At 51.1% G+C, this 27,703-nt stretch overlaps 1 protein-coding gene across 1 annotated transcript; it reads left to right on the top strand.

The window, feature by feature from the left end:
* Window positions 1-1,901: 1,901 nt before the first annotated feature.
* On the top strand, window positions 1,902-8,239 carry TBX22 (T-box transcription factor 22). Its single transcript, XM_075720726.1, is given in 9 exon segments — window positions 1,902-2,040; window positions 2,161-2,290; window positions 2,558-2,659; window positions 2,856-3,030; window positions 3,215-3,379; window positions 4,474-4,538; window positions 4,621-4,660; window positions 4,662-4,707; window positions 7,629-8,239. Coding segments are annotated over 9 exon segments (1,473 nt in total).
* Window positions 8,240-27,703: the final 19,464 nt, after the last annotated feature.

The raw sequence follows: 27,703 nt of genomic DNA, 5'->3' as shown, positions 1-27,703 counted from the left end.
GATAGGCCAGGAGTCTGGTGTACAAACGTGTGTTAAAAAGTGTAAATGAGTACACGTCTGGTGTATATATGTGTGTTAAAAAGTGTAAATGAGTACACGTCTGGTGTATACATGTGTGTTAAAAAGTATAAATGAGTACGCATCTGGCGTATAAATGTGTGTTAAAAAGTGTACATGAGTACAGACGTGTATAAATGAGTATCGACGTGCAAACCCCACCTTAAACCGAGCGATGAGCATCCTTGGCACGGGGATTTGAGGATAACGATGCGAGCCTGGCGCGTGTAGAGCACGCCTTTGTCAAGAGCTGGGCCACACAGCGCCCGGCGGAGGCTGGCTTTTGGTTGCCTCCACGAAGACAACGCAGCTTGCACCCTGCTGCCAGCCCGAGGCTCGGAAGAAACGCGTGCACCAGGGCGCAGACCCTAACGAATACGGCAAGAAATCCTGGAAAGTGAAACAGTTTTATAAACCAGTGCTCCCCTGAGACTCTGGGAGCGCTTGGGAGCAGGGCACGGGGTGCTGCACCCCGTCCCCTGCCTGCCCCGAAGCCACAGCTCCCCCCCCCCCCCGCCTGCTTTTTCAGCTGGCTGTGAATTTTATCCCTTTCCACATTTTTTTTCCGTTAAGGCTCATCTATTCCCGCTGGCCTCTGCGGTGCAGGGAGCGGCAGCGGGGCGAGGGGTGCGCTGGGGATGGGGGGAGGCGGACCCCCACCCTGCTCAGCGGGAATGCCACCCCAAAAAAAAGGCTGAGCCCTGGAATCCCCTTTGGTGCCGGCTCTGGGGAGGGCGCCTGGATGGAAAATAAATCAGCGTGGTGCGTCCAAGCCTTTGCAGGGCCGGGACTTCCACGGTGGGGGCCCCAAAATCGCGGTGCAAATCCAGCGCAGCCCCTTCCCCACGCACCTGCGGGGCCCGGCTGGAGCCCCCCGGCCCGGAGCACCCCCCCCCCGGCCCCAGCCCTGGCCCTGGCCCGGCCGTGCAGGGGCTCCCAGGAACCGCCCGAGTGGAAAACTGGGATTTCTGCCCCTAATTCAGCGCAGCTGGGAGCGGAGCCGTGGAAACACCCCGGGGGTGATGCCAGGCGGGCGGGGGCGGCTTTGCTGCTGTTCAAGAAAGAAAAAAACCAAAACAAAAAAAACAACAAAAAAAACCCCACCAAAAATAAATCACCCCAAAACACAACCAACCCGCCAAAGCCCAAACAAAAGCCGGGGTGCCTGGCGGGGGGTGAACCCCGGTCTGTCCTTGGGCAAAGCCCGGTCGCACCCACGCCTGCAGCTCCACACGGCCACCGCTCCCCCTCGCCTTTAGTCCCTTTTATTTCTTTTTTCTTTTTCCTATTTTTTTTCTTTTTCCTATTTTTTTCTTTTTCCCATTTTTTTTCTTTTTCCCATTTCCCCCCCCCCCCTTTTTTTTTTTTTTTTTTGTGCTGGTTCTGGTTAAACGTTATTTGCACTTTTGTTGGAAAAGTGGCCCCTAGTGTGCAATTATGTCAAATTTCTTTGAGTTTTACAATTTAATGGAGAACAGTAACTCTTTTATTGATCCTAGACGGGGCTGGCTCCTCTTCCCCCGCTCTTCCCCTCCACCGCCCGCCCTCCCCTCCCTCCCCCTGTCCCCCCGTCCCCCCCCCCGCCGCTCCCGTTACTCCTATGAAATGTCACTCAATGTTTCTTACGCTCCCACCAGTTTCCAAAACAAACAGTGGAGCCCGCAGCCGCCGGATTGACTCCGTTGGATGCGAGAGGACCCCGCCGTGGCCGCTGCCCCTCGACGGGAGCTGTGCGGCGGCCGGGCGAGGCTCGCGGGGTGCCGGCTGGGATGGAGCCACCGCCGGGACCCCCGCTGCCCACCTGAGCCCCACAGCCTCCCGGGGAGCCCCCTGGCCCAGGGGGGATGGCGCTCAGCTCCCGGGCTCACGCGTTCTCCGTGGAAGCCTTGGTGGGACGCTCGGCTAAGAGGAAGGGACCGGATGGTCGCGATGAGGAGAGCGGGACCGGCTGCAGGCTGAGCCGCAGAGCAGCCCCGGAGCCGGGTCGGTAGCGGCGGGGATGCCCGGAGGGGACCCCCGGGGCGGCGGGGCGAGGGCCGCTGCTCCCCCCACAGCCCCCCGCAGCCCACCCGAGCCGCCCGCCCCCGTTTCTCTTCCCCGCAGAGAAGCGGCCCAAGGCCGGCGGCGAGAGCCGGGAGGCGGGGGCCGGGGTGCAGGTGGAGCTGCAGGGCTCCGAGCTCTGGAGGAGGTTTCATGAGATCGGCACCGAGATGATCATCACCAAGGCCGGCAGGTACCGGCCGCCCGCCCCGCTCCCCCTCCTCTGTCCCCTCGCTTTGCTTTTTCCCTGTCTCTTTTTCACCTTTTTTTTCTTTTCTCTTCTTCTTTTTTACCCTGGTTGGGGTCTTTTTCTTCCTATTCTATTCCCCTATTTTTGCTGAGTTTGCAAAACTTTTTTTCCCCTTTTTTTTTTTTTTTTCCTTTTCTTCCCCCCCCTCCCAACCCCTTTCGGCCGTTTCACCGGCAGCCCTGGCTCAGGCACCTTCCCCTCTGCCCGCAGGAGGATGTTCCCCTCGGTCAGGGTGAAGGTGAAGGGGCTGGAGCCGCTGAAGCAGTACTACATCGCCATCGACGTCGTGCCGGTGGACTCCAAAAGATACAGGTACGGGGCGGCCGCCCCCGCGGGACCCCTCTTTGCAAGCCTTCGCAACCTGCCGGCTGCTCAGCCCCCCGCGCGTTGGGTGAAATAGGGGTTGGGGGACACAGCCGGGCTCGTGTGAATGTATAGGGTCTATAGGTGTGCGTGGGCAGGTCGCGGCAGGGCTCCCGCCGCCTGACCGCGGCCCGGCCCGGGCCAGGTACGTCTATCACAGCTCGCAGTGGATGGTGGCGGGGAACACGGACCACTCCTGCATCACCCCACGGCTCTACATCCACCCTGACTCCCCCTGCTCGGGGGAGACCTGGATGAGGCAAATCGTCAGCTTCGACCGGGTGAAGCTCACCAACAACGAGATGGACGACAAGGGGCACGTAGGTGTGGGGCAGCCCCGCCGAGGGGACCCCGGGGGGGGCGAGCATCGCCCCGGGGGGGCAGCGCCCACGCTGCGGCCGAGGGGTCCCTCCCGCCCCGGGGCTGAGCGCTGGGTCCCACCCGTGCCTGGTGTGGGGCTTGTCCCCCCCCCGGGGGGGCTCAGCCTGCCTCTCCCCCCGCCAGATCATCCTGCAGTCCATGCACAAGTACAAGCCCCGCGTCCACGTTATCGCCCAGGACTCTCGCTTCGACCTCGCGCAGATCCAGTCGCTGCCGGCCGAGGGGGTGCAGACCTTCTCCTTCCAGGAGACCGAGTTCACCACCGTCACGGCCTACCAAAACCAGCAGGTACCGGGGACGGGGCGTGGAGACCCCCGACGGGACCGGGGGCCGGGGATGGAGACCCCCGATGGTACCGGAGGCCGGGGATGGAGACCCCCGACAGGACTGGGAACCAGGAATGGAGACCCCCAACGGGACCGGGGACAGGGAAGGGAGAGCCCCGATGGTACCGGGGGCCAGGGATGGAGACCCCCGACAGGACTGGGGACCGGGGACCAGAGAGCCCTGATGGGACCGGGGACCAGGGATCGAGACCCCCAACGGGACTGGGGACCGGGGGGGAAATGGAGAGCCCTGATGGTACCGGGGACCGGCTGCTGGGGATGGAGACCCCCGACAGGACTGGGGACCGGGGACCAGAGAGCCCTGACGGGACCGGGGACCAGGGATCGAGACCCCCGACAGGACCGGGGACTGGGGGGGAAATGGAGAGCCCTGACAGTACCGGGGACTGGCTGCTGGGGATGGAGACCCCCGACGGGACCGGGAACAGGGAAGGGAGAGCCCCGACGGGACTGGGGGCTGGGGATGGAGACCCCCGACGGGACCGGGGACTGGGGGGGAAATGGAGAGCCCCAGCGGTACCAGGGATTAGCTGCTGGGGATGGAGACCCCTGATGGGACTGGGGACAGGGAAGGGAGACCCCAGACGGGACCGGCTGCCGGGGGGGGATGGAGAGCCCCAATGGGACCAGGGACCGGCTGCTGGGGATGGAGACCCCCGACGGGACCCGGGGCTGGGGACCAGAGAGCCCTGATGGGACCGGGAGCTGGGGATGGAGACCCCCGATGGGACCGGGGACAGGGAAGGGAGACCCCCGACGGGACCGTGGACCAGGGGTTTGCAGACCCCCGACGGTACAGGGGGCTGTGGGGGATGGAGACCCCCGACGGGACCGTGGACCAGGGGTTTGGAGACCCCCGACAGTACGGGGGGCCGTGGGGGATGGAGACCCCCGACGGGACCGTGGACCAGGGGTTTGGAGACCCCCGACGGTACGGGGGGCCGTGGGGGATGGAGACCCCCGACGGGACCGGGGACCAGTCCCAGCCCCCCCGCCCCGCGCCCCAACCGCCCCTCTCGCTCCCCCCGCTCCCAGATCACGAAGCTGAAGATCGACAGGAATCCCTTCGCCAAAGGTTTTCGGGATCCCGGCAGGAACAGGTAAGGGCCGGGGCCGCCCCGCCGCCCACCCCGCCGCGCCCGCCGGCCCTGCCGCGGCCTCAGCCCGGTCTCCCCCCCGCAGGGGGGTCCTGGACGGGCTCCTGGAGACCTACCCGTGGCGGCCCCCCCCTCGCCCTGGACTTCAAGGCTTTCGGCGCAGACAGCCCGGGTAAGGCCCCTTCGCTGCCCCCTTGCCCCCCGCCTCTCCCCGTGGCCTCGGGGCTGGGCGCCCGCCGGGCTCCGCGGGGGCTCGAAACCCTTGGGAGAACGAGGTGGGTGCAGAAAACCGACCGGTGGCCAGCGGAACGTTTTGGGAAGCCGATTCCACGTGTTTTCGTGGAAAAGAAAGGGAAAAAAAAAAAAAAAAAATTCCTGTTAAAAGCGATTTGGAGGGGCAGGGTCTGGCCCCAGGGGGAGCAGGGGAACGGCGCGGTCGCCCGCATCCCCTGGCAGCAGCTGCGATCGGATTGAGATGATCGGGGGAAAAAAAAAAAAAAAAAATTATCCCGGAATACGCGGGAGGCTGATTTAGAGCCGGGTTGTTACGGCTTTGATCCCGTTACACTAATCGTTTCCAACCCGTTTGGGAATATTGGCTAGAAACAGGATAATACCGAGCGCCGGTGTCTTCTGCAGCCTGCAACTTCTGTGCCAGCAAACGCTTTGTGCGACAGAAAATAAAATTATTTCTTATTTAGGATGTAGCAGTCCCGCAGCCGCTAACTCCCCAGAAACACAGGGAAAAGTTTTTCAGGGAAAACGCTCTCCCTCCGCCTGACAAGCGCACGCCGGTCTCTCCCAGCCCTTTTCCAGAAAAAAGATGGCTTTTGGAAATAGTATTTGAAAACCGATTATTCATAGCACTGCAGGAAAAAAAAAAAAGCAAAACTAACCAAGCATTTGCACGCTGGAGCACTCCGGTTTGGGTTTAAAGGCGCCAGCTTCACTCTCATTTATACTAGAAACTCTTGGGGCAGACCAAATCATTCCTGTCTGCAGGGAACTACTGCAAAAATCAGTAAATCTTTGGAAATTTATCAGTAAAATTAGTAAAAAAAAAAAATCAAAAAGTCGTGCTGTACAGGTGTAGAAATGCGGAGACATAAAAAATCAGATTCAGGAGAAATTAAGAGGTTTACTGGGTTGTGAAAAGAACTAGAGGGTTTTTAAAATTCATTTATTTAGAAAAGACCTTATGCAAAAAGCCCTTTTTGAACCCGTTTTGCAGGCTGCGATGCAGTCCCGAGGGCTGGGCTGTGATGGGGAAGGAGAGAAGAGCAATTGCAATTATTATCGTACAAATGCTAAAATAGTAGGGCTTCCTGGGATTTTTTTTTTTTTTTTGCTAGTCTTAATGTAATTGGTATTTTTCTTCAGGGTTAATTTCCCGGACTGATGTAAATGTAACAAAATCTCCATTTCCACTAATAATAATACTGTATCTCTGAAGAAAAGCTGAAAAATTTAAATATTGAAGCCCTAAAACCAGAAGGTAGATGAAAAGAAAGCATGAACATGCTGAAGAAAGAACTGGCCATAAAATTCGGATTTCTAAGCCTGATAGAAATGGCAGAAAGAATCTGCTCTTTGAGCTGCTCTGCCCTCCCCGCTGCGATCCCCGCTCCCGAATTTGTACTGGAAGCGGCGTGCTGTTATTTCTTAGGATACCTGGAAGCAGACAGCAACGCTCGTTTGCTCTGCTACAGCCAGCTGCGTAGGGCTTCACTCGCTGCCTCGCGCTCACAAATACCGGCTCCATCCCGTCGTTTTACGTGGCCAGAAGTCCCCGAGTCCTGGGAGGACGTCGGGACGCGCGCGGCGGGCGAGGACCGGATCCCTGCCCCTGCTGCTGTCGGTACTGAAACAGCCGCTGGCGTCAGCGGGGAAGGGCGAGATGAGGCGTTCAAGCCGTAAAACCATTCCCGGATTACCGCAAATAGGTGCCGAATGGTGTTACCCAACCCGTAAGGTACTCCTTTCGCCGGCAGCTTGCAAAATTAATTCACGCCACGGCCCCAATCTTTGTGGGTTCTTTAAGGTTCGATACACGAGCTTGGTTTTGCAGTTGAGTCTGCGTTGCTGGTTGCATGTAAAGTCTGACCAGCTCACACCCAGACGGTCTATCACTTGGAATTAAATGCAAATAGAGAAAATCACGGAGCAAACCCGATTTGCGTTCCCTTCCTTTTCTAGTGACTTTGGTAAGAAATGAAAGTAAGGTGGTGTGGGGGGGGAAACTCTAGAAGAATGTGGCGATGAATGTGCAGCAGAGACGTACGGCTCTTAAACGGCGTTAGATGAAACCAGCATCTGTTTAGCACCGGGGACGGCAGCTCCAGAGCCCCATTCCCACGCCAAAGCAGCCGCCGCTTCCCAGTTTTTCCTCTTGCTGTTGCTCCAGAGGAGCGGCGAGCCGGTGCCGAACAGCGACAGTATACACCAGCAGCCTCGGCAGTACGTGTGAAGCAAGCCGGCGTTGCTTTTCTCCCAAATTATGAAAGTGTCCATTGATTCATTTTGGAAAGGAGAATGTTAAAATGACACGTGCGTTTAAAGTTTCTGGAGACGCCTATAGTATTCAAGTATATGTTTCAAATTGCATGGGAAGCCAAGTAAAATTAGTCAATTCCCGTGAGCAGGAAGGTCCAAAAAAAAAAAATTCTCCATCAGGCTGAATACTTTTTTTTGTTCTTATATACAAGGAGAAAAAGCTGCCTGTAATTTGCGTGAAAAATAGGGAACCTGAAATAGCAACGGTGCGTGTATAACGGGAGAAGATTATCGGTCGTATAGCGAGGCGCAGACCCAGCAGGTACCTGTACGTGTGGAGCCGAACTTCGTAGCTGTCCCGGCCAAAAGAATGGGATTAGACGCATGTGAATATTGCTCTTAGACAAGTGCCAGGTAACAACAGCAAATAATTTACGGACGGATCTTCCCATTTTCCAGGAGCTGCTTTTTGGAACGGGTTTGTGCTTGGACGGACGCTGGCAGCAGGGAGATGCGGAGTGAGAGCAGGAGTCCTCCAAGGGTTCCTTGGCTGTGAACATCAGCTAGCCCAGCCTGGACCATTTCTGTTTTCGTTTTCAGGTGGGAGCTCCAGTTCTTCGCCGGTGACCTCCAGCGGCGGGACACCCTCTCCTCTCAACCCCCTGCTTTCTCCGTCGTGCTCACCTCCTACGTTCCACTTGTCGGCGAGCAGCCTTGGCGTGTCGTGCCCCGAGACCTACCTACACAACCTCAATGTGCCCCTCTACTACAAGATTTGTCCTACGAGCTTCTTAAGGCAACAGTCTCTCATCTTTCCAAGCCACGAAAAACTGGGAGGCACCAACCCGCAGCTTGTACCCCACTTCATGGTGGATATGCCAAAACTATCTTCCCTCGGCATAACCAATCTGAAAAATGCTAAAGCTGAAGACTTAAGCGGGCAATGTCTACAAGTACCCAATTCTGCTAGTCAAATGCTGTACGGATTACATGCATCTGGAAACATTTTCCCATCAAGTCCCATTGCTCGGGAAGCACTTAATTGTTCTTTACATCCTCCATATGGCCTGTACGGTTATAACTTCTCTGTGCCATCCAGACTGATGAATGCAGCAAGCCATTTCAAAGTGAGTGACAGCGTTCCAGCTTCTTTGAGAGATGGCAGATGTAATCACTCTAACTGGCACCCGACAATTAACCATTGCCTTTAGTGGAATTATGTAATATTTCTAAGCATTGATATGTAAAGCAAGCCTTTCCTTCCTTCATACCCACGGGCTTGCTAGTCATTGACTATGAAATACTGCATGGTACAGGAGCGGTGTGCCTAGGCATTTAACTTCATTTTTTTTTTTTGTGGACAGACGCATCCTGTTGTTGGGAGGGTGGAGGATCTGGGAGCGTGGAGGCTCTGAGGTGACCCGCAGCAAGGCGATACCTTTTGGTGATATTTATGTCACGGTTGTAGGTTAAGAGTAAACTGTACAGTCACCTTTTTTTAATATTTGCACTCTGAAGTGGGAACGTAGACGTATACATTTCTACAGATATGTTTTCCTGAAACTATCTAGCTTGCCTTTAGTCGGCTCAAAGCCCTCGTGAGCTTCTGCTCGCCCTACTGGAGTTTTTCCACTGATTTCAAAGGGACTCTCCAAGACCTTGAGTCAGCGAAGGAGCCGTATTTGGCCGAGCGCTTGAGCATCTTCTTAAGTTCCCTTGGCTTTAACGGGTCCTAACTAATGACATGAAAGTGCCTTGTTGCTCCAGGACCCAGATGACTCAGTTATCGGAGCGGGGATGTAAATTCAAGTATCTGCCGCCGAGGTGAGGAAAGCCGGGATAAAAGGCAGATGTGTTCCTACCTTGTGGGGATGAGAGAGTGGAGCCTGACGCAGGGGTGCCCCAAGACCCCTCCTCCCCGTGCTCCTGCTCCTGGAGGTCTCCAGGAGGTGGGAGTGCAGAGCAGCACCAGCACCGACGGCGTGGTGGGAAGGAGCAGGGGCCGGGGGGTCACGCATCTCCCCCCCGGCGGCCAGATCCACGCTGGGGGACCTGGGAGACACATCTGGGAGAGCTGTGTGGGATGAAACACCTCCGGGAGCCCCGCAGGACACTGCTCCTACCCAGCACTTTCAGCCCCGGCGGACACAGAAGATCCAGCTGGGATGGCATCCGCCAGCCTCTGCCCGAGGGAAGGGGCAGGGATGCTCCTGGCTCGGTCCCGTGGAGAACGCAGAACCTTTCCGGAGAGTTACAACTCTCCGAAACACAAGATTTTTCAATTCCTTCCAAAAGTCCTGTTTGTTTTATTATAACCTGTGGATATTCTTGTTATTCCTGTAAATAATCTCGGGCTCCCAAGGGCACAGTATAACTTGCAATAAATTGGGGCACAGATTTTATTCTTTATTTGCTCAATGCTCCATCCCTACCCAAAGCCAATTTTATTACCTGATATATGACAGAGATTTGAAAATAATGCTTGACTGGGACCGGCCGCATTTTGGGATTAAGATAAGAGAATTCTGTATTTACAAACATAACACAGCACTATATAGGGATTAAGCGCAGGTTTAAGAATCAAAATCGGTATCAGAGTTTTGGTTTTATTTTCATCCATAACAGACAATAAATTAAGAACAGAACAAGCAATATCGAAAGCTGTTAAAAATAACAAAAAGTCGCACTTTTGCTTTCATGAGACTTTGCAAAAAATCAACGACCATTGGCTTCCCTAATTTATCTGCTTTGTTCGCAGAGCCCCCAGCGATACCAGTATGTAGCGGTGGGCTGTCCTTGCCTTGCTAAACGCTCTGTACAACTGTAAAAATGAACAAACCTGCTTTCTCGTGCTGTTTCTTAGCAGTTTATCTCACTATTTTTATTAAAAAAAAAGGAAACTTTTTTTCTTCATTTGGGAGTCCTTATTTCCAAGCCGTCCCTCGTCATCGGCGGTGGCCGAGTGCCCGCGGGCGAGCCCGCTGCAGGCGCTGGGACGGGCTCTGCAAAGCGCTGCAGATCCCTGCTCCCCGGGACGAATCCCGTGGCCCGAGTGACCGAGTACCGGCCCCCACATGCGGTTAAGCTTTTGGGGAGCTCAGGTCACGGATTCGTGGGTGGATGCAATGGGTAACTTCCAATTTTCCAAATATTTGCATAAGATATTCCAGAGTCGCTGGCCATGAGCTGGTGATCCAACGGGTCGATGTCTGTCTAGCTGCAAATGGGACTGATAAGGAGTAGAACAGATATTTTCAGTACGCACAGTTTTACAGCGATTGATGTTTAAATTTGGATGAGACGACTTCCATCTACCACAGCTGAGCAAATGCTCTTTTTGACGAGTCCCACCTCATTCCTACTCGGAGCACGTTTGCAACCAGGCACAGGGCTTCCCGGAGCTGAATGTTTATTCTGCGCCTTTTGGTGTGAAACGACAAACCCAGCGCTGGGGTGAGACGCTCCAATAGCGAGCGCTAATTCCGGTGGAATTGGGTTGGGTTCCCATGGCCCGGTCCTGTTGGAGCACGGTTTGTGCCACCCTCCCCGATCACAGCCACGTGGAAAACAGATCCAGAGCCCGGTGCCTGCAAGGGATGCGCGACACCGGCACCCGTGTCCCTTGGGTGCTGGCACCGAGCTGCGGGCAGGCTGCAGCGCTCATCAGCGTTGGCGAGGCAGACGGACAAACACCGACCGGCTCCGAAGGAGAGGTCAGCGCGGCATGAGAGACACTGCCAGATCTGGGTTATCTGAGGTTACTTTCTATTTCCTTTGCCTTTAGCTCCTGATTTCTCCTTTCAAACATCACTGTGATAATAAAAAAAAATAGTTGGTGGCTCTTTACAGAACAAATCACTTTTTTCAGGCAGTCGTAGGTCTCTGTCTTGATGCCCACGTTGTCACCTCAGACCTGGCCAAGGCTCCCCGACCGTCCCGGCACGGCAGTATTTTCCATACCCGCAATGGTAATTCAGCCGAATCGTTCACGCTGTAACATAGATGCTTCTGCTTATACGAGAAAAACCGTGCCCAAAATCACGGACAACCTGCATGCTACTTTCTAGGGGTGCTTCGGAAAACGGCTGCTGGCGAGAGGTGAGCGGCAGAACTCGAGAGAGTAAGCCAGTGTAATAAATTATTAGCTATTAAATGGGAAACTGGGGGAATCGAGGTCCATATTTCAAGCGGGACCACGCGCCTGTAAATACCAATACGTTGCGTGCTGCTTTGTACTTCCTCCCATTAACTTTATTTGGAGACCTGTGGCAGTTGCAAAAGTTCACAGTTCTTTAGACTCAGGGGATGAATGCAAATATAAACCCAGTATTATGGTGCTATTTTTTTAAATGGGAACAGGGGGAAAATAATCGAAGTTTTTTTTAAAGATTAAACTTGCTGAAGAATCTCAGCGATTAGTCATTTGACCTTTCCCAAGAGGAGTTTGAAATTACTGGGGAATATCTGATCCCATTTATAGCACTCGGCGAATAAAACCGGCCGTACCGCGGGTGCCACGTCCCTGCTCGCCACTGGGACGTGGGATGGGCTCGGTGCTCACACACCGAGAGGTTGATTTAAAAACCAAAGAGACAAAAAGCCCCAGCATTAATGTTTTTAATCAAAGTGCGGTTTACTATCCAGTTTCACCCAAACTCAGTACATCTCTTGGAGAAGCCAAACGTGTAGAGGGAGCGTCGGATGTAGCTTTTTCTGATGGAAGCGCCTCGGTTTACATTTGATCTTCTGAGGTTTGGTCTGTAATTAGATGATAATTTGTATCACAATTATGCAAAACAAACGAGGATTGGGTAGCAAGATAGCCCAGAACAAATAAGCACCCAGAACATTTGAAATGCATCCAGTATTGAAATGATGTACATGTGTGGCTGGGGCCGGGGGGACATGCTGTTCCAATAAAGCTGCAGAAAGGGAAAAGGCCGGTATCGGTTCCTACAAAAGTTTCAAATGCTCATGTTTACAAATTTGTATTGCACATTAATATGTAAACACACGCTATTGGAACCAGATGACTCCGCAATATTTACGTGTTCTTTCTTAGTTTCGTGTGCTTGTCTCCCAGAATACACAAAATATGCAGTGAATCTTTTAAAACATTGCTCGGAAAGCTAAATAAGAGGTACGGCATATGAAGGCATAATTTTAAAATCACCGGCGCCGCGGCGGCTCTCCGGCCCCTGGATGTATTTTGGGTACCGGGCACAGGGGGACGCGTCCCCCGACTCCTCCGGGGCCGTGCTACGAGCACGCCGTGGCTGGAGCCGCGCTTTGTAGTGCCGCAAGTGGTACCTCGTTCCTTGGCGTTTACGCACGGAATGTATTTCACAATTTTCTTTATCGCCGTGTCACTCGGAGGCACCGGAGCCATGGCAGGCGGCCACGGCATCGCCCGGCCACGGCAGCAGCCCCATCCACGCCGGCTCAGCAGCCTCTGTGCTCCGCTGATGCTGCAGCCACTGGAAAAAAGAGCTTTTAAAACATCAAGAGTTCTTTTTGATAAAGTAATTTTGAAAAGGAAAAGGAAAAAAAAAAAACCCACCTTCCTTGCAATGCGAATAAAAGCTTGCGGCTTGTTAATCGCCTTTTCTTTCACCTATTGATTTGCATTTTAGGATGCAAGCTCCGGGCACCCCTTTCCGTGCTGGGCTGTGTCCGTGCAAATCGCAGCCTCCCGGCCCCCGCGGAGTTAAAGCCGGTGTCAGCCAGCCTGGGCGCAGCAATCCGGGCTGTTGGGAATTGCGCTGGCTTGCAAGGACTTTTGCAGATGTTGGGTATTGCACTGCAAGCTGTTCGTGCTTAACAGAGCCCTGCTCTCCCTGAGCTCGTGTAGTTTCTGAATTTTATAGTTATTTATAAACCCACTTCTCTGTGTCCCTTCGGTGACATTCGCAAGAAGGACCTACCGTCTGCTTCCATACATCAAACAATTTCCTCCCAGATTGCTTATCCTAAAGCACCAAGTTTTAAGTTTATTGTAGCAATTAAGTACAAGAAGTAGTCCAGGTTTTGTGAAGGACCCCTTGAGCTTATAAATCAAATGACACAAACCAGCAAGTAAAATTCAAGACCTTTCTGGAGAGGAAAACGCCAGCGATAAGGGAGAACCCCCAGGAAAAGTAATATCGGCTGTCTAAGGGAGCAGATCCTGAACAAAACCAGAGATGGAGGCAGGGGCTGGGGATGGTTTCTAGCCCTCTGAAGTCTGAAGATATATTAGATGCACTGAAGAGGCTTTCAGATATCTTCTCTTATTTTAAAAACCTCACCCTTTCAGGTTTCAAGAGACCGGCTTTTTGGAGAAATTCACTTTTTCCTTCTTGGTGCTGGCTCCAGACCTCATCTCTGAGCTGGGTCCCAGCTCCAACAATTTCCTCCGGGCCCTGCCCAGCAGCTGGGAGCACTTAGCAGCTCATCCGCCCCGTTGGGCTCACCTGCGCCAGCGAGCCCTGACAGGTCCATCTGCTTCCAGTCAGGCCTGCAAATAAAACGGGGCCTCGACTCCCAAAGACAGAAAAAAGTAATGGACTTGCGTGGTTACTTAGAGTTAATCTCGCTATTGCTCAGATGATGCTCTGGGGATGGTCGCTGTCTTCTGCTCTGGCCGCCGGTCCGTCGGAGCGAGCTGCCGCATCCCTTCGCCGCGGACCTGCAGCCCGAAACCAGCAGAAATCCCCTTTTTTATTCAGGTTTGGAAGAAAACGCTTGCTGCTGCTGCGCTCGCCGGGAAGGTTTCAAATACATGGTATTAAAGGCCGGTCAGCATCGCCGTGGGGAGGACGGCGACGTCGGTTTGCGCAGCTGGATGCTGCCCTGGCCGTGCCCACCTCACCCCAAGCACTGGGTGGTTTTGACCGTCATCTTCCATCACACGCTACTTCAAACGCCTTGGAGGTTCTGCTTTTGGTGGGATGCTAAGTGCACTGCTGAAAAAGCCCTGTATGTTTAAGGCAGTTTGGTAGATTTTGGGCGTGGGATTGTGTTTCATGGGTGTCTTCAACACCGGGACAAAATGGAGCAATCCAGGAGGCTGGACGCCTTTATCCGCAACCGGCACCGCGACGCTCTCCATGCAGACTGCCGTTTTAGTCTTCCAAAATAAAAAAAAAAAGAGAAAAGCATAAATCCAGATACAGAGAAACATTTCAAGTGCTCAACTTGGTCACAGGACTGTAATACAGTGTTAAAACTAAGAGTTAATATCGACGATGGGGCACAAGGAGGGAAGGGGGGCAGCTCGGAAAGCTCCTGCGCGCCCCAAAACTGCGGGACCCCTCAAAGGCAAAACCTTCCCGTCCCAAAGGCGCCTTCAAGTGAGTCAAGTAAGGTCCGATCCTCTTGCAGTACTTGAGGTTTAGGTGCTGGAATTAGGGGTTTTCTCCTTGCCATGAGAGCATTCCATATGTCTTTCCCTATAAATATTTTAAAGCCTGGGGCTTTAAGAGCAGGAGCGTGACTACAGGCACCGCCGCCTGTGCACAGCAAGCAGATTTAATTTAGGTTTACCCAAATATCTTCATTTCTACAGTCTTGCAGTGAATTACTACGCATGAAAGTGTTAATAAACTTAAAGTGGAGACCTAATGGTCTTTAAAAAAAATCCATTACCAACTTTTTTTCTTCCATGGAGTAAAAACCTTGCTGACTTTCCAGCTGTCCCACTCAGGACGTGCAGGTACTGCACGTCTCCATTTACCAACAACGCTTTTAGCTTCAGCCCTTTGCCGAATTTTTCTTTTACCTTCATTAAAAGTCTTACCATAAAATTAATCGAAGTTGATAAGCTATTTCCTGTATCGTATTTCTTCTAACGTTATCAATATTGCTAATAAAAATATAGATTGAAACAATATGTTGTAATGTCCAGGATATAAGCCAGATTCTGCTGCAGCTCAAATAAATATGAATTCGGCCTTTGGCTTTCATAAAAGCAGGATAATGTCTCTACTTGGGCTATTCGAACGGATAACATCAGCCCCCTTTGCTTCGCTTCTCAGTACTACCAGAATTTAAGAATTTAGACTGGTAGAAGAAATATAACTCTATTTCCTGGAGATTTTTGAGATTAAACCAAATCAAAGGAAAGCGAAGCCCCAAACTTCGTTTCCAAGTGAAACGAAACCCAACATTTCAAAGCCTTCGTGCTGTGGAAGTGCTGCCACTTGCCATGTTGGATGGTGCAACCCCAAGAGAAGCCCTTGAAGGACGGGATGGCAAGGAGAGGACAGGGAAGAGCTCATCTGGATCTGGCCAGGGCCAGGAGCTTCATCCCCGCTGCTGTTCCTCCTTCCCAAGCCAACATCCTCACTCTCTGAGATGGGTTTTGGTCAAATGGGTTTGGGCGAGGTTTGAGAGCTGCACGTGCCAGCGTGGACCTCTCCCCCTTGACCGGCTCCTCTCACCACTTTGAAGACCCTGCGAAGAGCCAGGATTTCTTCAATCCAATGTAGATAAAAGGCCATCTGAGAGCGCATCCTACTAACTGCTGGTCCGAGGAGCGTGGTTGCCAGCTCTGGCTGGTGAGACAGCCGCAGCACCCTGCTCCGAACTTGAGCTTCCCAAACAACCAAAAGATCACTTATTTTTAAATTGTTTTTGAGTATCATTCCTGCAGCTGGCATCACGGGCCATAAAAAGGAGGAATTTCACCGTGTAGGTCTCCTGGACACAGAACAGAGCAGAGGATGGAAATGAAATCCAGCTCTGCTCAAGCCGTAATTTTTTCAGAGGAGATGGTGAGCACCTCTGCGAGCCATCACGCGTCGGGCTCGCAGGGCAGGGATGCTCCGTGTCTGCCGATGGCTCCCATCACCCCGCGTCGGATCCAGACCCTGCTCAGGCTCCCGGTGGGAAAATGATCTCCAAAATTTGGAGGCTTCTGGGTTTCCCTGGGCATGCATCCCTCACCAGCCAGAGCAGGGACCTGGTCGGCGTCCCCGCGGCTCTCCCTGTAGATTTGCTTTGCAGCAGGTGAAAACACAGATGAGTGATTTTCAGATAATTTGTCAATTTAAAAAAAAAATGAGTCAAACATCCGTGGGGTAGGGGAAAGCCTTTCGAGCGGTTCATTTGCAGTAATTGGGCTTGGTCAGTTTTGATCTCGGCGTTTCTGCCCTGACAGCCACGCTCGCCTCAGCGCCAGCCCCCGCGCTTTAATTCTTCTTTTTTTTTTTCTTAAAATAGGACACACCTGCGAGGAAGGCAAGTTTCTTCAAGACATTCCTGATCTGGAGCATATTAAACTGATATTTTTGTTTTGTATTTTTGATGATTTGCTCCAGTGATAACATAATAGCATGATATTTTGCCTGGGACTGATTAAAACATTTCTTTTGATCAGCACAGCAGATTGAAACAGTTGTTTATTACTGGACAAAGCTATGAGAAAAAAAAAAAAAAGGAAAAAAAAGAAAAGCAGAAAAAAGGAACGGCTCTGAGTGGCTCTTGGGTCTGCTTTTCGCCAGGGGTTTTTCCTTCACTTTGGGAAAATTCTCTGTTCCAGCCGGGGCTGGGGTTTGGGAAGTGAGAGGAGGGAAGGACAATCCATCACGCTGATGGACAATGGCTGAAAACCCAGGCGTTGGTTGTTAAAACTACACGTGTGCTGAATAAAACTCATTTCTCCCTCTCAGGACACACCGGTCACCCAGATCATAACTAATGAATTTCTATAACCAAATTTAATGTTTCCTAGAAAGGTTGTCCTTCTAAGCTGTAGCAATCACTGCACGTTTCAAAGCTACCTGAATTTTAAACCGTAAGACTTAAGTTAAAAAAAAAAAAACCACACCACCTTCTTTCTTCGCTTTATTAATCGAAGGCAGCGTCATATTTTACAAACCTACAACATCTGAATGTAAATGTGTTATTTTGGTTTAACTCCAGTTCCTATAAAGGCTTTCGAGACTATAGATTTTAATTGCATGAATATTTTTAATAAAATCCCCTATTTAACTGCTGGCAAGACTGTAAGGGAAAAAAACAATAATATCTGGCTCTGTCTCTTTGACAGAATAATTCTTCAAGTTACATTTGCCACATTCACGCAGCTGCGACCAATAACCCCGCTGTCTTTATTATTCTCCTACGATATGAAATTAAAATGAACTGGAAATGTTTATGCCGCAAATGGCGTGCAACACATTAAACAGATAACGCAAGCTAAGGTTTTGCTCAGAACAGGGGGGTTCTCCTCCAGCAGAGCTGCTCTGTAACTTAATCCCCTCTTTTCCCAGGCAGCGGAGATTGCTGCTCTGCCGAAAGCCTCAGACACATAACAATATCTTCATTAAAGAGGAATTACTTCCATCTCGCCATCCCCAGGTGCCACTGAAAGCGGAGCTTTGTTTCATGTGGCCAGTTGCAATTCCCGTGTTTAGATGAGTGGATTCCTTGGCTTCACGGGAGATTTGGAGATAAATCTATTTTGGGTCTTGTTTGCTTCCCCTTGACTTTTCCCCGCAGCGTGTTTATAAGCAGCGTATTAATCCCTCGGTCATGCCTTTGGTAGACGCCGTCGCATTTAATCATCTCAACCCACCGTATTTTTTTTTTTGCTCGTTTGAACCTGTCGTGGTTTAGCCCCAGCCAGGTGGGGCTGTGCTTCCACCCCTGGGGCAGTCGGTTCCAGGTGTACTGAACACCCCTCCAGGTAAAAGCAAACTGGGGTCTGCACTCTGCTGCCAAAGGGATGGAGAAAAATGCATTAGCAATATCAATTGTGGCATACCACTTGGCTGCCTTTGACTCCAGTTCATATTGAAGTTCTAGCATGTCTGGCACGGCAGCACTCAGCGGCGGTGTGACTTCGTTCAGGCCACGATAGCCCACTGTTAGTCTCCACTCCCCGTTAGACTTTCGCACTGGCCATGTGGGACTGCTAAAGGGTGAGCGACTCTTGCTGATCACTCCCTGGCTCTCCAGTCGATGAATCAGGTTATGGATGGGAATCAGGCAGTCTCGGTTGGTGCGATATTGCCGCCTGTGCACAGTTGTGGTAGCAATCGGCACCTGTTAACAGACTCCTTAATACACTCTGGCTAATCTGTTGTTATCTCAAACCCTTCGCCCCACGTTGGGCGCCAAAATAGGACTGTCGTGGTTTAGCCCCAGCCAGCAGCTCAGCACCACGCAGCTGCTCGCTCACTGCCCTACCCCGATGGGATGGGGGAGAGAATCGGAGGAGTAAGAGTGAGAAACACTCCTGGGCTGAGATAAGAACAGTTTAATAATTGAAATAAAGTAAAATAGTAATGCTAATAGTAACAGTATAATAATGATGATAATAATAATGATACACGAAGCAAGTGATGCCCAATGCAATTGCTCACCACCCGCCGACCGATGCCCAGCCAGTTCCCAGCAGCGATCGCTGCTCCCCGGCCACCCCCCCCAGTTTATATACTGAGCATGACGTCATATGGTATGGAATAGCCCTTTGGTCAGTTTGGATCAACTCTCCTGGCTGTGCCCCCTCCCAGTTTCTTGTGCGCCTGGCAGAGCATGGGAAGCTGAAAAGTCCTTGACTGGCATAAGCAGTACTCAGCAACAACTAAAAACATCAGTGTGTTATCAGCATTCTTCTCCTACTAAATCCAAAACACAGCACTATGCCTGCTGCTAGGAAGAAAATTAACTCTATCCCAGCCGAAACCAGGACAGAACCGATCGATAAATCGAGCTAAATCAAATTCTTTCAGGTTTTTAATTCTGAAGGGCTCTATTCCCAACACGTGCACCTGCCCCGTGTTTTCCTTGCAAGGGGATACCTCCCCCAGCCGCACGACGCTCGGGCAGCTTCGCCGGGAAGCGCCGGGGCTGCGCGGCGGCGACGCGTGGACACGTGGCTGCAGATCCATCTGCAGGAGGCGCAGAGCCCTGCGGCGAAGCCGGGGGGGGGAAACGCGGGAGGCAGAGCTGCAAGTTGGCAACTTATTTCACGTGGCCCCGCAGCCTGAGCGCCGCGTTAGCGCAGCAGCGTTAAGAAAAGGCAGGTACCTAACCTGTGCGTGCTCCCAGATGATGTGATTTGTGCGCCGGGCTGCTCCCTGGATGCCACCACCACCTCCACGTCCCGGCGGTGGATCCCCACCCTCGCTGTCCCGCTCCTCCTCTCCCGCCTGGCGAGTGCTGCTCTCCCCTTCCCTGTGCTGGGATGCGGCTCCCGTGCTCTGAGATTTTTACACTTAATTATGTAAAAAGTCCTCCAGTGTCTTTGGCAGCATTTGGTTTCCGGCGCGACACGCCGAGAGCTGTTCCCCGCCGAGGTGATGGAAAAAATTAATTCAACATCTCTAGGACCGGATCGGCTCTGCCTGTCGCTTGGGTTTTCACAAGTCTCATCGCTTCATTAGCAGCCCGCAATGACGACTATACCCACCAACCGTTTCAGTAATTTCTTAATATTTATTACCTGTCGATTTAGGGCACTTTTCTTTCCAGCTCTGTGCCCTCTTCCCTCCCTCCCAGCACCCTGACCCCACCGTACGAACACACCTCTTCGCTGAAGCAGCGGAAGCAAGTTGTTATTAAGATACTGGTTTGCACGGGTTGTATTAAAAGATAATTATCCACAGTTCTAGCAAATAAAAGATAAAATGTACTTGTTTGTTCAGAGGGTTAAAGCAAGAGGAAGTTTTCTTTGGTTTCGAAATACAGTCTTGAAGTTACAGTTCATTGATTTTAGCTTACAGCATTGATTTTTTCATAGAGGATTTTTACCTTCTATGACACAGGAACCCAGAGCTGAATATTTCTCTGATTTACGTGCTTTACCACTGCAGATTTTGAGGGATTTTGCCAGAAAAATAATACTCTCGAATAACCATCAAGGTGAGAGCAAGGACTGCTGAAAGCAGCTCGCACCTTACCTCCCTTTGGCTTCCAGCCCTCACATGAGCAATTTCAGTTTAAAAATTAAAAAAAAAATCAGAAAAATAGCATCAAATGCCCAAAAAAGAGAAAGATGGGGTGGGGGAGCAGAGCAGAGCGGCTTCCTTGCGCGGCCGCTCTGCACGGAGGCCGGGAGCAGCCATCGTGCTGCCAGGGCACCTTCGTGGGGAGCTCCCAAATCTGGAATTGAGATTTAAGGAGGAATTTCGCTCCCTCCCGGGCAGCGCCAGGGCCACCGCTGCTCACAGCCCTCAGCAAACAGCCCTGCTCTGGCAAGGGGCTGCCATCTGGCCCCTTTGTTTTTCCAGTAACCTGTAGACACCGATAACATTTAACAATGAGATCCGGGTTATCACAGACCATTTGCCTTTTTTCCTTTTTTTTTTTTTTTTTCTTCCATTCATTTTGTTTTTTTAATCTCACTTTGTATTTTGCTTTGCTCCCGGTGCAAACCAAGGAGCTCGCAGGGGAGCAGCGACCGGCCCCGGGCTCCTCGGGGAAATCCCACACCACCTTGTTTCCTTTTTGTCTCCTTTTGGCTTGGCTTTGATCCATTTTGATGCTGAAGGATAGCAGCAAAAGGCAGAAGCAGGACCAGCTTCCTCCCCATCTTTCCATGATCTTTTTTTTTCCATCGCACTTGCAAGCGTGGATGGATGTCACCTACCACGGGCCGTGGTGACATCCCACCTTGCAGGTGTCACCCCACAGCTGCTCCTGGGCTGCAGCACTGCCCACAATTAAGACCAGGGCAAGCAGAACGGAGCTAAAATGCAGCGGTACTGGCATTGCCTTCGGTGTGGAAGTATAAATCACCTGGAGCGGGTTTGGAAGAAACCCTGCCTTGGTTTCTGGGAGGGCAGGGTGAAGGCAGACCTGCCCGGGGCACGGCTGAGGGTTTGCATTTGCAGCCTGGCCAGAATACGGCCGAAAGGAAATAGGACGAGAGGAAATGGGCTTAAGCTGCGCCAGGGGAGGTTTAGGTTGGAAATTTGGAAAAATTTCTTTACGGAAAGGGTGGTCAAGAATCGGAACAGGCTGCCCAGAGAGGTGGGGGAGTCCCTATCCCTGGAGGAGTTCAAAAAACGGGCAGACGTGGCACTTTGGGACATGGTTCAGTCTAGTCTACCCTTGATTGGCTTAGAGTAGACTTGGTAGTGTAGGTTAATGGTTGGACTGGATGATCTTAAAGGGCTTTTCCAACCTAAACGATTCTATGATTCTATGAAAGCCCAAGGACTTTAACAGAAGCGTCCGGGATCGAAGCAGTAAAGGGCTTCTTCAGTGATCTCAGCTCTTCCTTTCTTCCCGGCGTCGGAGGCAAGAGCGGGAGCTCAGCACTCTCCGTTCGGAGGTGGCCGGTCACGGAGAGGGGTGATGGATCCGTGCCATCGGCGCACTGAGCCCTTTTTTGGCTGCCCATCGTGCTCTGCCCCTTCCCGCTGCGCTCTCGGCGAAGAGAAAGATCCAAATGCATCGGTGGTGGTAACAGTTCTAGGTTTAAAGCAAAGATCCTAAAGCGCAAAATATTCACATCCCGACAACCACCGACCCCCCCACAGTATCCTTCCCAAATTGTTTTTAAGGTCGGCTGTGATCTAGCTCAATTTATTTGCTCTGCCCAAATAATGTTCAATAGATAGCGATAATCAGCAGTAGTTATTATTAAATGTAAAGTTGCCATTTCATGAGACGTCATAGAATCATAGAATCATTGAATCGTTTAGGCTGGAAAAGCCTTTTAAGATCATCCAGTCCAACCGTTAACCTACACTACCAAGTCCACACTAAACCAATCAAGGGTAGACTAGACGTCATACGATTTCAGCTTTTAATGCACCGCATCAGTAGAAGATTAAAAGGTTTGACTGCTGCGAGTTACTCATTTAATATTAACTTGTTTGATTATTGCTGCTAATGGCAGGACAGTCCCAAAGACAGCAGCTCCCATTAACCATTAAGCCACTGATTAATCTGGTTTGGGCAGCTCTTCCATCCTTTCCACTGTAGCATATAGGCACCATCCCGTCTGCAATACACCCATGGAGCGTATTCCCGGGGGATTTCTGCTGCTCTGGAAGAGCCGGGAGGGCGTGCACGATGTCTGTGTCCTTTTGGCGCGCTCGGAATCGCACTTGGATGAGAAACCAAGAGCTCCTTGTAGCACGGCTCTGCCTCGGCCAGCCCAGGAGCTGCAGGAGAGCGGTCCCACACCAGGCATGTCCCGATACTGCCAGCTGCGGTCCATAAGCAGCTTTCCGAGCCGATCGCTAATCATCTGCTGAGAAAAACTGCTTGCTGCTGTACGGTGCTGGCTTGAGGAATGCAAACTCACATCAACGTTGATTTAATATTGTAAAGCATTAGGAAGCATCACTACTCCTTCCCCCATGGAAACCCAACCACCTCTAGGTAGCACTTGCAGAACAAAAGCTTAGATTTAGAGGAGCACATTGTCATTTTGGGGTGGAGGGTGGTTTTTTTTTTCCCCCCCAGGCTGTTCTAAGCAAAGCAGAGTTTAATTAACACCCTCCGAATCGCAGCATAAATCTCGCGGGCGAGGGAAATGCACTGCGGCGAGAGCTGTCAGCAGCTCCCTGTGATCTGACAGGGTCCAGCAAATGCTTCCCCCGTCCTGACCCCGCCTGTCAATCAGCTTTCAGGGGGAGAAGACCCTTCTCACCCACCCCTCGCCTCTTTGGCGAGGAGCACCAGCCAGCTACAATTTTGACTAGCTGTCATTTATCATTATTTCAGGGAGGAAGGAGCCAGGGAGGCACTCTTCACCCCAAAGGTGCGGGCAGAGCAGAATTTGAGATGATGGGTGGGGATTTCCACCGGCACAAATGGGAATAAGGCTCGGAGCTTTCCAGGCTGTACCAAAAATAGCGGACCAATTTCAATCTCAATTATAGCTCAGTTAACCTGGAGTATAATTCAGAAGTCAGCTTCTAATATTTCAATTCAGGATAAAGAATAATATTCCACTTCCCCCTCTGCACCCTGAGCGATTTTCATTTCATAGAGGCTAATCTCGACTTGAACATGTGTTTCGGTAAGATACTAAAGGATATGAGTGTGCTAAAGAAAATATGCGAAAAAGTTATGTAGAAATGCCTGTGCTAAGATCTGCAGAGGAGGCAGCTTAATAATATGGCTCCTCACCGCAAAATATTCCACTTAGCACAGTAAAATGTGACAAATGCCTTATTTCATGTCTTGCTGCGCTCAGGACAGCAGGAGCTGCTTTCTCCTGGAGAAAAAAAAAAAAACAAAACGCTGGAGCAAACATGTTGTCAGGTTTATAATCCCTGCAAATGCCAACACGTGCAACGCATGTCCCGCTAAAGTCTCCCGTCACCTCTTAGGGACTCGGTCACCTCAATGGGCTGTGCCAGCGGCGCCTGTGCTGCCGCGGGCCTGGTGAAATCTCTTCTGATTGCAGGTAGCTACAATTTTCAAATACACCAGCACAACTAACAGCAGACGATGGCTTGATCTTCCTCGCGTCCACAGTAGGGTCCTAGGACAGCAAAGAATTGGTATTTCTGTACGTAAGCGTAAGCGGGGTTGTCAGCGCTTTGTTGGAGCCAAGCTTTTGGGAAGATGTCCAGGCCGTTCCTCATGGCCAGAGCTCTTTGGTTTCACTGGAACCACGCACACCGAGCGTTGCCGAACGCGCCTGTTCAACTGCACAGATGTACGTAGATCACCAACGGTGCTGCCGGGGTCTACAAGAAGATACATGTAAGCGTCGAACCCTCATCGCTGAGATATGAGCTGACCCGTGGAAACCTTGGGAAGGCATTAGGGAGAGAAGCGAAGGGTGATGGCTTCTTGGTGAAAAGTCTGTCGTGTATAGCACTTTTCTGCAAATACCCACCCCAGTGGGCTGGCACCCCTGTAAGAGGGAGCCCAGCACCAGGATACGGCCCGAAACACGGCCCCTCCACCGCACCGCGCTCCTTGCTCCCCCGACGAGCAGGGCGTCTTCTAGGCGACGATAACGTTCGCTGTTGACTAACGAGAGCCTTTTTGTTCTCATCATGTTCTCTCGTTCCCTACTCTGCAAGTGACGCCTTTCATTTATTTCTGTCTGTCAGCCCGAGGGCCGGTTGGATGTCTCTATCACCACAAAGCTCCAACCAACGGGCCTTGTGGAGAAGAAAAAAAATGCAAAGAAACCACCCATATTTATTCTTCATTTTGGAAAACACTCCCTTTCTTAGGCTTCCAGTCAATATTATAATTCTAATAATAAATTGTTTTAAGAATGAATATTTACAAAAGACTACACAAAGAATATTTTCCATTTTAGGAGACAAGTCTTAATCTGCTCTCATTCTGATGACAAAGGAAATTGGCTTTATTATTTAAATTAACATTGCTATTTAGAAACATATGATGTTTACCACTTACATGGCTCACCTACGAGCACTTCTGTGCAATGCTTTGCATTTAAAAGGACAAATCTGAACAGAGATTGATGCCTTGAGGGGGAAGAGGGGAATGCTGGAGGTGCAGCCTAGGTATGTGCTCTTCCAACAGCAAAACACTGATTTTTCCAGCCCTTTTTTAGTCCATCACTGGAGACTCCCGGGGTAGAAAGTCTCCTTCGGAGTCTCTGCCCACCCGTAGACCTTCCTGCAGCTTCGGCTCATCCCTCCAGGAGAAGGGGAGGGCACACGCAGTGCCCCTTCCCTGCACCACGGGCTTTTCCCCTTTGCTGTAGGAATTATTTCTTTGTTACTTAATCATCTGTAATTATCTCCTGGAGTAAATTCTGTTGGTGCATCAATTTTCAAACACAACAGTCATTTTTATCAGTCATGTTTATTTAATTTTAGCTGATTAGCACAGAACCTAACAAGTGGCTTAGACTAACAGTGTGTCACTGCCCAAGTATTTTGTAGGTAACAAGAAGACATGGAATAGCGCACATGTTGCTTTGTCTGCATTAATCTATTTACATTGTAATTCTTCAACTGTTTTTAATGGCTGGCTCAGCTGGAAGCGATTAGTTGTCTAAATTAAAGCCACATTTCTCACTTTGCGCACTGGGAAGGTTTTTAGCTGTTGTCTTTCCCTTGCTTTTTGTTTTCCAAATCAAGACGGATACCATTTGAAAATGCATGAAATCTTGTTGAGGGAATCGATCCGGGTGTTTGGAGCCGTGTTCCCATGTATTCATCCTGAAGCCAAATACTTGGATGGGCCACAAAATGGTGCGTTTGAAGTTGAACCCCGCAGCACGGCTGTCAGCATGGCGTTGCCTGGGGCTGCGCAGGAGCCGACCCAGCAGTGGGGAAACCTCGGGGCGGCTCTGAAAGGAGAAAAGTGAGGAGAAGAGAAAGCGCTGCAGACACAGCGCAGGAGTTTCTGGGCGGTTCTGCATGGGCAGTAGCCACTTGTTTATAACTTAATTAAATTAACAAATACGTTTGTGTTATGCACAGCGTAATTTATATAGAACTTCAGACCAGAGTGTCAGCGCGTGTTGGATCTCACCCACTTTTTTTTGGCGCTTTACAGGAAAGAAAAAAAAAAGTCACATTTGCAAAGCAGTCATGAAACACTTGGAGTCAGCTTGGCCTTTCTCCAGGACTTGCACCTGAGCAGCGTGATGGTGCTCATCCCATCTCCTCCTGGATTTTCCAGGTCTGGCCCGAACACCACGCTCTTCTCACAGCACTACAGCCAGATGTAAAACGTGCCAAGCCTCACAAGAGATCTTCAGCTCAGCTGTGGAGACTCCGAAGGCACCCATAGCTGTGGGATGCTGCAGTTGAATGTCTCCCATGAGATTAGGAGCCTCCATGCAAGGTGGGGATAGATCGCTTCCCGCCCCGGCATCTCTGCTGGGAATTATTTCTCTGCACGAGGCCAGCGTGGTGGCCATGCCCACATTCATTCACAGTGGCAATGGGGCTGCACCTTCTTGCTGCACAACTCCGGGCGTTTAGATGAGTTTTTGGCTGTTAGGAGCTGATGGAAGCCCTCCAGCTGGCTTCATCCAACCTGCATTAAGACCAGGCTGAGGCTGCTGGGAATTGCGGTCTCAGGTGAGATGTATCCCTGACATGCAGACCTGGGACTGCCCAACAAGACCTTCAGCCAGAACTGCGTCCTCCTGATGGCATGGCCACGGTCTCTCAAGTGAGACCCATTGGCTTGTCCGTTCCCAAGCAACATGTCGGTGCCGCAAGGTGACATCTACCTTGAGGGAAGGGATGACTGCGAAAACCTAACAACGCCGGACAGGCTCCCAGATCCCGTGGGAAATGTGGGATGAGTCGATGAAGATTTGGCTGAGGACACGGCACCAGCGGAGCGCTCCTATTTACCTGCAACAACTGCATGGAGTCACCCACACCAGTACTGCCCGGTGGGCACAAGAGCCATGCTCACCACAGAGCCCTCGAGCACAGCTCCCTTGAGAATTTTTCCTTAAAAAGTACTATTTAATACCATTTTGCTTGAAACTAGTAAAAAACCAAAAGGTCTCCATGCTATCCACTTATGAAAGCAAGGAAAGCAAAGCTCCACTGTGCCCTGCATCGACTTCAAGAACATCCTGCACGGTGGGAAGGTGGGTACGGGGAGGAACCCCTGGGGAAGCGGCGTTTTGAATCCCAGTCTCCCATGCCAGCGCCTGCAAGGGCTGTTGGACAGGTTTCAGTATGGGTGTCATTGACCTCACCACATTTTCTTTTTGTTTCAGCAACTAAAAAAAAAAAAAAAAAAAATTCACATGTAGTATAGTCCAAACTGAGTCTTCACTTAAGTCAATATTCAAACCGAATAAATCAAGCCTTTGCAGAGATTTACTCCTGAGGAAGCGCTTACCTGGTTGTCTGGCAAAACAGGGTGAAAGAAAGGAAGGCTACGGTGGCTGTTTGCTCCTCTTCCTCCTCTCTTTCCACTCACCCCTAAACCCAAAGACAGCAGCCCCAATCAAGAGTTTTCTGCCTTCATCAGTCTGTCACAACCTGAAAGTCCCTCAAATATTTGTGTGTATTTGATTATCCTATCTGTCGCATCTGTACCTCATTACATGCTCTAGCTGAACGGTGCACGGAGTCGGGTTGCGACGAGGCAAAGGTCAGAGGAACCTCCAGCCCGCATTTTGCCGTCGGTTGATTATTCAGATAACAACCAACCATCCAAAAGACTGAAGGGCTTCTCTGTGGCTACAGGCAGGACCCTATCACTGTAGCAGAAGAACAGAAGATGGTTCATTCCTCCTGGCTACCCACCACCTTGAACATCTGAAAAATAATAAAGCAACCAGATGGTTTTTCTTACAGCTTGGCGCATTGATGCAGAGCTGGTACTTGGAAGTAGCCTTGTTGCGTCTCGCTTTTAACATACTGCCCAGCATTAATCAAGCAGTTTAGAAGCACCCTATATCAGTTCTGCAAAACAGAGCTTAAATGATTTACTGTCAGATTCTTTCAGCTCCTGTTAGACTCCTGTTTTTCTTTCATGTGGGTAGCAGAGGTCAGCAGCGGCAGGAGATGCATGCTTTCACTTTGTCTCACATTTGCTGCTGTCATTCTGATCCCGCTCCGGTCCCCGCAGAGCGACAGGATGTGTTCATGCTCACAGCCCTACATGCTAATTGATTTTAGGGAGCCCATTCATCAGTTAAATTTAGTAGATCACCCACCAGGTTTGCTGTTCACTGTCAAAGGTAATTCAATTAAAGCTCCAAAAGTGTGACTAACTATTCGATGGTAAATATGTTTAGCAGCTGTGTTGCTGTA

This window comes from Pelecanus crispus, chromosome 13 (assembly GCF_030463565.1).
Source record: "Pelecanus crispus isolate bPelCri1 chromosome 13, bPelCri1.pri, whole genome shotgun sequence".
NCBI classification, from domain to species: domain Eukaryota; kingdom Metazoa; phylum Chordata; class Aves; order Pelecaniformes; family Pelecanidae; genus Pelecanus; species Pelecanus crispus.
The sequence above is the reverse complement of the archived record's forward strand: the minus strand, read 5'-3'. Positions and strand labels throughout refer to the sequence as shown.